The following is a 10,000-nucleotide window of genomic DNA, read 5'->3' as shown; positions in this document are numbered from 1 at the left end:
CTTTACCTCTATCAAGTGGACAAATGGGGAAACAGCAGTGAAAGGAATCATGTATTTGGAAACATTCTTTTATTTTATTTGTTCAACAATATATATCTACATATCAGAAATAAATAAACAACACAACAGCAATAACAATAACACAGGTAACAATGTAAACAGAATAGAATTAACATTTAATTATTAAGTAATTTAGCAGAAAATATAGCAAAATAGGAACTAATAAGTTATTATTTACAGGATTCTTATTACAAGATTTATACATGTACACATTAAGCAATATACAATATACGTACTATATACAAGGAGATGAGGTAATGCAGTGCAATAGTATGCAATGTTAAGCAGATATTTACATTCACTAAAAACACATCTTTTTTTTTCTATGAGAAAATAGGTATGTGTTTTATAGATGGTGTATAATGAATCGGTGAATTGGTATAAGAGGCAGATATTGTAGCAATAATGACTTGGGGAATGTGATTTGGGGATGTAGTTGCAGATGGAGTTGGCTCTCTAGTTGTTATTTTTTTTCTTTTTTAGTTCCTCATCTACTACACTTTTGAAGTGTTCAAAACTGTTGAACACAACACCTTCAAAACCTGAAGTGGTGGACTTCCTAGTTGCTGGGCAATAGGTAAATATTTTTTGGCTACTTTCAGCAGCCTTGTCTTTGGAGGGCGTGTACCTCTTGCGCTGCCCACCACACTGGGGTACTTGGCAGGCCCCACAAGGCTTCATGGATTTATGAGGCTTGATTGGTCTGGATGTCAGCACAGGAGGCGGTGCGAAAGATATGAACCCTTGACTGCTGGATGCCCCACAGAGCATCATGGATGGTCCCTGTGGCTGTGCAGGAACCACTACCAGGACAGGTGCTGCTGACGCTCTGGGTGGGATGTACGTGGCCACAGGGGGTTTAGGTTGAATGGGCCGGTTCCCAAGCATTTCTACATCAACCCTGCAAAAATAAATCATACATACGATGATGAGTATAATTCATGAGAAATAATGTGTATGACTATCAATTCACATGGTTTGTTGTGTTTAAGTTTAAACCATTCAGCTGATAAATTCAGATATGTTCACATATTTTAATAAAGTAGTAAAGTCACATACTTGTGACATGAAGAACTGAACAACTTACTTCCGCTTCTGACCATGCCTTTTCCCAGCTGCATGACGTAGGCTCTGGTACTGAACCTGAGGTCGATCTGGAGCTGGAAGGGATTCTGGCAGAGTAGGAGCTGCTGGCATTGGTTCTTCTGACAGCACTCTTTGGTGGGGTTTCACCTTTGGCATTACTGTTGCCCTGTAGTTAGCCTTCTTCTCTTCCCGTGCCATGAATGTAGAGATGGACTTGGCATTCAGATTGGGCAGAGGAATGGAGAGACCTTTGAGGATGGGATCGTCTCTGACTCGGTCTACAATCCTTTTATACTGGCCCTTGATTGCATTGGTGATTTTAGTGGGGGAGGTGAGATGACTGGCTGGTGGCCGGTTTTTCAGCATCTTAATAATGAGGTACAACAGACGACTATCCTCAGTCACCTGGGCTGCCTGAGGGTACCTCATCCAGGAAAACTTTGTCTTCTGTGCTGCTCTGGTCTCAGGTGTGTCAGCTCCCAAGCATCTGCCAAACAGGGTGTAACCCCACCTTGACTCATACCTTTTTACAAAGTTGGCTGCAGACCTGTCATGCTCATGCAGAGCACCAACTGCATTGCCAATCTTCAGCCTTAGGTCAGCTGGCACTAGGTGACGGTCACTGTTGTCTGCCAGTTCTAAAATGAGCAGGGCCAAGGCTTCCACTTCCTCCAGCCCAGGAAGATGCAGATGGCTCTGGGTCATCAGCACATCCTGCAGAGCAGGACTGTCCTCCTCCTCTACCTGTTCTGATTGAGTGAGGATGACATGTTTGTCACTGACAGTGTCCATAGGATCCTCCTCTGACTCTGCACCCATGTCTACACCCTCATCTGCCAGCTTGTCCTCGCTTTGTTCAGCCGTCTCCTCTTCTTCACGGGACTGCTCTTCCTCAACTGCAAATATGTAATGTACTAATCACCAGTGTGTCTAGGCAGTTACAACAACTAACAGTAGACTAATTAATACAACATGGCAATGCTGCAGTTCATTAGTTTCATATTATGAAAAATAAAAATGAACTATATCATACATACTTGTCATGGATAGAATATGCATGATATTTATAGGTATTTGACTGCTCAGTATGTATGTATATTGTTATAATGCAAGATTGTGTACCTTGCTGGGCATAGTAATCCCTTGCAGTGAAGCTGGTTGACTGGCACATGGCATACTCTACTCCAAGGAGCTCCTCCTCGTCTGGGTCCTTGTATACAGCAGGGTAGGGCATTGGAGTGGCAAAGTTGGGCTCGAGGACATGCTCTTTACCGAAGAGCACATCAGCCTGCTGATTCAGGCGCTGAATCTGCCGCGGGTCCATACACCACGTCTGCCTGCCATGGCCACCAGCAACCCGGAGTGATTCCATACGGCTGTTCCACTGCACAGCAAATGCAATCAGATACACCTGAAAGACATGACCATTCATGCATTATTGTACATCAGAAACTAATTTTGATTACAAAGTGGGCATCGCCCAGCAGCATGACATACAATTTGTCTTTTGTCCGCAATAGGCTATTTTGTGTGTGCGCATCTCATACACCCGGTTGATGCTATGTGAACAGCATAGAGCTCACACACGCACAGGAAGAGAGGGTAGCACAAAAGCAGGTAGGATACAGGTAAAATATGCTTATGAACAATGATGTGTAATCAATATTTATTTTAAATATTAAAGCTGTTTATACTTACTTGGAATGGCATAACTCCACATCTCTGTGAGGGAATGGCATTGTACAGGTGTGAGTGCAAGCCCTCCAAGGAATTACTGCTTCGCCGACACCTGTACTTGTTCAGGCGGACACCATTCAGCACCACCACCTTCACTGAAACATACAGCTGTATGCCAGGGGGGTCCTATAAAACATATGTTGCTTATTTATTATGGTGTCTGTGAGTTTGAGTTTGTATGATTTTACAATGATTAGTTAAAAAATGTTTACCCACCTGCATACAACTAAGATGCTTGCTTGCAGTTGCCCAGTGAGAATCCACTGCCTGTGCTGATTTGTACAGGTGGATTCCATCAATGTCAAGGCCTGCAGGTCCCTTGAACTCCGTAATGATGGACTCAATTGCTGAAGCTGTCTCCTGTAACAATCATTCACATTTATTTTATATAGTTATATCGCTTAAAATGTGAAATTATTTCAATAATTGGAAGTATTTCCAAAATGAAATATAGTAGTGTGACAACTTAGTTAATTTTAGTGAAGTATGTTTTGAGCTTCTTATACATAAAGATTATACATGGATTAATATTACACTTAACCTCAACCCCACGGGTGATCCGTCTGACAAAGGACCTGATCTGGTGAGGTTTGAGGAAGGCTATCATGTCCTCGTCTGAAAGACTGTAGTACAACTCCTGGTTGCCCTTCCTGACTGCCTGGATTAGGAGCATCATATCGTCCTTGTAGTAGGCCAGCACTGCACCTGCAAGGGCACTCATGAACACCCCATACTTGGCATGGCTCTGTTTGATGACAACAGCATCCCAGCGGTGCAGCCAGTGTCGAATGTCCAGTCTGACCACAGTGCCCTTCTGCACCCAGTCCCCGAACAGGTTCTCCAGGAAGGACGAACCACTGTCACTGAAACAATATAAATTCAGCATGTGTTCTTTGTTTTTTTAACATTAAATGAATGACAAATTTTGTCAGGGTATATGGATGTGTTATTACCTACCGACAACAGTTGTTATCTGCATATATGACAGTTGGTGCAGGAGCCCTAGCTCGTTCAAAGCGGCCCATCAGACCTTTGGTCATACGTCTGTAACACCCCTCAGACTCAGCTGCCACCACCACTGTGGTCAAGAACTGGCCCCACTCGTTCAGCACACTGGTGACATACTGCATGGTGCCCTGACCATCACCATATATCTTCTTAAGGACCTGGAAAACACAAAGCAGAACATTAATTTGATCATTTCTAACAATAACCTGTCTGTCCAATATGATTTATATGAATTACAATGCATGTACATTTTGTATCCATCACATTTGAACGCTGAACAGTGAGGCCAAAGTCCCTTATTCAAAACAATAAGCTGGCTCAAGTCACTTTAAAGGGACTAAATAAATATTAAGTCTGCTTAACTTCATGAATTGATACAATACACATACTTTTCTTGTACCATCAATGCAGAGGATTTCTCCAGTCACACTGAGGACTGAGGCTCTGTACACAGGCATCTTCTCCATCTCCATGATCATGTGTGCACGCCTCAGCACACGGGCACAAGGAAGGGGAGTCCGGGGCAAAGGAGGGGTGTAAGTACCAGCAGCTTTGACAAAGGACAGGATGCTCTTCTGAGATGATGCAGATCCAGCTGTGTGGGCTTCATACAGAAGAGTCTGGTACAGGTCACGGCGCTCCACATACCACTCATCATGTCCCTGCTGCAGCACTCTCTGGACTTTGTTCATGGACACACTGTTGACCCTGTCATTCAGAAGAGTAACCACGTCTTTGTCAATAGCACGCTTCCCACACAGTATGGCAGGAAACATGCTTCTGATGGCCGGGGCCAAGTTCATCAGAATCTTGGGACTGTGTGCCAGCCAAATGTACTGCTGAACATGATGACTATCTTCATCTTCACTGTCTGCGTCACTATGTGTCTTACTCACTGCCCGCCTCATCTTTTCACAATGTGAACACTTCAGCTTCTCCGTCAACAGGGTGTAATTGTACTTCATCCCACACACTTGCCTGGCATAACTACCAAAGCCTTTCTTTTCAAGGTATTCACCTGGTGGTGCAGGGCAGTTGGAGCTAGGGCAGCGGATCTTGGCTTGCATCACACCAACTGGGCGCCAGAAGAAGGCAGGGGTTGTGAAAAAGGCCATCATGTTGGGCAGTCCTCCCTTGACAGAAGTAGGAGTTGGGGGAGGGTGGAATTCCATCTTCTCCTTTAAAAGCCTTCTCTCCACAATCTCTCCTTTGGCATTCTTGTACCTGGAAGGCCTCTCAAACAGACCATACATCTCATCACATTTCAGCCACTTGATGTTAGGAGGAGCTATACCATTGGCTTGTGTAGATGAAGGTGGATGCTCCCAGTATTTCTGCCAGCCCTCGAGCGAGATGTTACCAGTTTCTGAGGCAGAGGTGTCAACAGGGGAAGAAGGTCTTCCCTGAGATGTGCTGAGGCTGTGGGAAGAGTCCTGACTCACAGCTGGTGTGAGCTCTCCCCAGGTGGTCAGCTGTGTGGAGACCGCTACCTCAGACTCTTCAAGGACAGTCTCTGTAGAAAAAAATCAGACAAAATGTATTGAGCACATTGCTTAAGATGTGAATATAATGACAAACACAAGCATTATCACAATAAACAAAGTTTGTTTCTATTTTCCATGTTATCAGATCCAATTTTAGAGAATACAAATGATATTTAATACAAACATTTTAGTATAGAGCTGCTACAAAAAATATAGGCAATAGTGTAAAAAAATATTGTAATATAATTAAAAAAATCCCACATTTCACATAAACAAATTAAATAGATTTTTGTATGTGTTATCTAAATGCCAACAAAGCATTTAGACATTAAATCTGTTACACTAAAAAAAGGGGCAGCTAGCTTGATAATATCCCTCACCCTGCTGAAAATTAAAGTGAAATACTAAACCTACTGTCGTCATTATCGGTGCCATAAAATGTGTGATATTTCAGCAGTGTATTTAGTCAGATGTTTGAAATACATCAGTGAGAAAATGTTATATGAATTTTAAAATAGAGTTATGGCGTGTTAAATGTTAATTACCAGCAGCTGCCAACAATTCAGCATCCCTGGCATATTCAGGATCCTGCTGGAACTTAGAAAGGGTAGATTCAGCCTTCTTTCCTCTGTCTTTCCTGGACTCCTGTTCATGCAGAAAATAAAGAAATTATAGAAAAACACATACAGAGTTGTATTGTACCACATAAACACAAGTACTTACACTGTTACCACTTCCTATGTCTAAAGCACAAGCTTTTGTGCAGAGTAAACATTGATGATTTTACTATTGAAGGTGCATTAATATGTGCCTAACTGATTTACACATGCACTACATTTTTTTTTATAAACAAAACAGTAAATATAATTTAATCTCAGTTAACGGGTCAAAGTTACCTCCAAGCGTTTGTCAAGATGAAAGGTGACAGGCGGGAACTCTCTGGCATACTGCAGCAATCGCTCCTTTTGCCACTTTAGGAGATCGTTCTTCTCACCCTTCTGGCAATATTCAGACAGCAGCCATATGACCCAGCCAACATCATTTTCGAGCAGCCACCTGAAAGACTGTCCTGCATATTTGCCGAATGTGACAACTAGCTGGCCTTTCCACATTTCTCCTCCAGCTTTCTTTGCAGCAGCCTCCGCCTTTTCAGAATCCAGACAGCTGGGGTCTACTGCTTTGCTGGGGGCCACTGCCACACTCTTAGCTGCATCCGTACACTGCAGCTTGGCCTCTCCCTGCCTGTACAGACGGATGCATGGGTACAGGTGCTGTTTTTGGTGGCTGCTCAGCTGCTGTTTCAGTGAGAAGCTTTTCCCACACACTTCACACACATGTCCCTTTGGACCATGAAGCTGCATGTGCCGAGTCAGGTTGGACTTCACAGAGAAACTACTTCCACATACACTGCACTTGTGTCCCTCCAAATCCATGCTTTTTATCTGTTGTAATAAAACAGAAACAGATTCAGATTAGTTAATTCTTTTCAAACTGTACAGGGGACTAAACACTGGAAGACCAGGAGATGCAAAACATGTACACAAGTAACAGTACTGCTATTACTATTACTTAAAGTAGAAGTAAAAAGGTATTTTGTAAAATATTAGTAATTAAAAAAAAATACTACACAAGTACCGAGTAATCTTTATGGATGTTATCTGATTTACCTTTTAATGTGATATTTCATATGATTAGCTAAAAGTTCAAAAGGTAATGGTTTTATATTTTTGATTGCCTTGTGTTTTCAGTGTTTAAACATGTTATTGACTGTTAATGACTTATCAGTTACTATGAGACAAAAAAGTTTAGATTAGTGGAGATAGCCAGACAAAACAGGCCTAAACTATTTAAATGTACATGTGAAAAAGCTTTTTCAGGGCAGTATATAAAAAAAAGTTTTTATGATCCGTATTATTAAAAAATAAATAAAATAACATTTTAGAGGTTCTGCAAGGTGTATGTAAACTTATTACTAAAGTATAATGTAACAAAAATCATAACATTATTAGACCCCAAAATGTTGCAATGGTTATCACGTTCTCATGTTGCTATGGTTACTATGTCAAATCATCGCAATTTCATGACTCACAGGACTATAATTTAGCGGGTTCACTTGCACATTTAAATGCTGTTACACTCCTCAAACTTTACAGTGTGAATGTAACCACTGGTCCTCTAGAAGCATGAAACACAAAACTATTATTTAGATCGTCAATAGCGCTCCCTTTAAGCCATCACTTACGCCACTTACCGCGTTCTGCACTCTCACTGAAACTCTCATCATAAACACTGAAGTTGTCCGCACTGCAGTGAATCTCTTATTTACATCGCGTCTAGACTTTGTTGTTTATAAGGAGATTTTTGCGAAAGGATAAAGCTTGCGCTGATTCTGAACATTTTGAGTGAATTCTCCACATGGTGACTAAAACGCCTCTGATTTGCCACTGCGTTCATGCGCGTAATATACATGTCTGTGATTGGCTACAATGCTCAACACTGAAACAACACTAACGTTAGCTTCGTTTCATTTTTGAATAATAAAATATTGTGTCATCCAGTGCCCGGACTCGACTGTACTCGGCAAATTTTCCGAGTCTAAAATGTTCGAGTCCGTGACAAGTCCGAGTACAAATTCACCCGAGTGCGTGACAAGTCCGAGTTCAAAAACTGTTAGAACACATTTATATGTATATACTGGAGAATATACTGGACTTACCTCTTGTTTGCTGTTACCGATCTCACTGTCACCGATCTCAGTCCATTGATGATAGTAGTGTTGTTTACGCTTGTCACTCACATGATGCACTTGATCCGGTCCGGCCATCTGATAGGTGGGTTGAGGAAGCAGCCTGCTCAACAGAGCTCAGTGATTGGTTGATTGAGCTGCTCAACTTGCTCAACGGCGCTCAATGATTGGTCAATAATTGGTCAGTATAGGGACTTAGAGGAGGGTGAGCCTGGGAATACCAGGTGCTGTAAGCTTTTGGGTTTCCTTCCCTACTTATATAAAGCACTGGCGATTATAGTGGCTGATCTTTAAATAGCCCTCTCTTTGCAGCCTCCTTCGCTTATGGCCATACCATCCTGGCTATGCCCGATCTCAACTGATCTCCAAATCTAAGCAGGTTTGGGCCAGGTTAGTACTTTTGGATTTTTTCAGTAATTATCTAATAGGCCTGGTTAGTACTTTTTTAAATTTTCACTAATTGTCCGATAATCTTGCAAAAAAAAAAAAGGGTCAATGCCCGATCTCAGAATGTAAGCAGGTTTGGGCCAGGTTAGTACTTTTGGATTTTTTCAGTAATTATCTAATAGGCCTGGTTAGTACTTTTGGAAATTTTCACTAATTGTCCAATAATCTTGCAAAAAAAATAAAGAGTAAATGCCCGATCTCAGAATGTAAGTAGGTTTGGGCCAGGTTAGTACTTTTGGATTTTTTCAGTAATTATCTAATAGGCCTGGTTAGTACTTTTGGAAATTTTCACTAATTGTCCAATAATCTTGACAAAAAAAAAAAAAAAAAGAGTCAATGCCCGATCTCAGAATGTAAGCAGGTTTGGGCCAGGTTAGTACTTTTGGATTTTTTCAGTAATTATCTAATAGGCCTGGTTAGTACTTTAGGAAATTTTCACTAATTGTCCAATAATCTTGCAAAAGAAAAAAAAAGAGTCAATGCCCGATCTCAGAATGTAAGCAGGTTTGGGCCAGGTTAGTACTTTTGGATTTTTTCAATAATTATCTAATAGGCCTGGTTAGTACTTTTGGAAATTTTCACTAATTGTCCAATAATCTTGCAAAAAAAAAAAAAAAAGAGTCAATGCCCGACCTCAGAATGTAAGCAGGTTTGGGCCAGGTTAGTACTTTTGGATTTTTTCAGTAATTATCTAATAGGCCTGGTTAGTACTTTTGGGAATACCAGGTGCTGTAAGCTTTTGGGTTTCCTTCCCTACTTATATAATGCACTGGCGATTGTAGTGGCTGATCTTTAAATAGCCCTCTCTTTGCAGCCTCCTTCGCTTATGGCCATACCAACCTGGCTATGCCCGATCTTGTCTGATCTCGGAAGCTAAGCAGGTTTGGGCCTGGTTAGTACTTGGATGGGAGACCGCCTGGGAATACCAGGTGCTGTAAGCTTTTGGGTTTCCCTCCCTACTTATATAAAGCACTGGCGATTATAGTGGCTGATCTTTAAATAGCCCTCTCTTTGCAGCCTCCTTCGCTTACGGCCATACCAACCTGGCTATGCCGGATCTCGTCTGATCTCGGAAGCTAAGCAGGTTTGGGCCTGGTTAGTACTTGGATGGGAGACCGCCTGGGAATACCAGGTGCTGTAAGCTTTTGGGATTCCTTCCCTACTTATATAATGCACTGGCGATTATAGTGGCTGATTTTTAAATAGCCCTCTCTTTGCAGCCTCCTTCGCTTAAGGCCATACCAACCTGGCTATGCCCGATCTCGTCTGATCTCGGAAGCTAAGCAGGTTTGGGCCTGGTTAGTACTTGGATGGGAGACCGCCTCGGAATACCAGGTGCTGTAAGCTTTTAGGTTTCCTTCCCTACTTATATAAAGCACTGGCGATTATAGTGGCTGATCTTTAAATAGCCCTCTCTTTGCAGCCTCCTTCG

The 10,000-nt window shown here is 42.0% G+C and overlaps 1 protein-coding gene and 3 non-coding genes across 4 annotated transcripts; 3 read left to right on the top strand and 1 right to left on the bottom strand.

The window, feature by feature from the left end:
• Positions 1-516: 516 nt before the first annotated feature.
• LOC132148714 (uncharacterized) lies at positions 517-3,288 on the bottom strand. Its single transcript, XM_059557415.1, has 5 exons — positions 3,100-3,288; positions 2,845-3,009; positions 2,269-2,557; positions 1,148-2,042; positions 517-961 (listed from the first exon to the last, which is right to left on the bottom strand). Exons 1-5 carry the CDS (start codon positions 3,103-3,105, stop codon positions 517-519), a joined length of 1,800 nt encoding a protein of 599 aa, XP_059413398.1. The 5' UTR covers positions 3,106-3,288.
• Positions 3,289-9,390: 6,102 nt separating this feature from the next.
• LOC132150148 (5S ribosomal RNA) lies at positions 9,391-9,509 on the top strand. The gene has a single exon (XR_009435391.1). It is a non-coding gene; the product is annotated as a 5S ribosomal RNA (ribosomal RNA).
• An 84-nt stretch (positions 9,510-9,593) lies between these two features.
• On the top strand, positions 9,594-9,712 carry LOC132150058 (5S ribosomal RNA). The gene has a single exon (XR_009435306.1). It is a non-coding gene; the product is annotated as a 5S ribosomal RNA (ribosomal RNA).
• An 84-nt stretch (positions 9,713-9,796) lies between these two features.
• On the top strand, positions 9,797-9,915 carry LOC132150400 (5S ribosomal RNA). The gene has a single exon (XR_009435635.1). It is a non-coding gene; the product is annotated as a 5S ribosomal RNA (ribosomal RNA).
• Positions 9,916-10,000: the final 85 nt, after the last annotated feature.

The sequence above is a fragment of the Carassius carassius genome, chromosome 9 (genome assembly GCF_963082965.1).
Source record: "Carassius carassius chromosome 9, fCarCar2.1, whole genome shotgun sequence".
Taxonomy (NCBI): domain Eukaryota; kingdom Metazoa; phylum Chordata; class Actinopteri; order Cypriniformes; family Cyprinidae; genus Carassius; species Carassius carassius.
This window is presented reverse-complemented; position numbering and strand designations above follow the sequence as displayed.

What these genes read in the sequence shown, in the direction of transcription:
- LOC132148714 (XM_059557415.1), bottom strand. An exon ending in GTGGAGTTATGCCATTCCAA is followed by an intron (nt 2,558 to 2,844) that starts GTAAGTATAAAC and finishes CATGTCTTTCAG; the next exon opens with GTGTATCTGATTGCATTTGC. An exon ending in GGATTACTATGCCCAGCAAG is followed by an intron (nt 2,043 to 2,268) that starts GTACACAATCTT and finishes ACATATTTGCAG; the next exon opens with TTGAGGAAGAGCAGTCCCGT.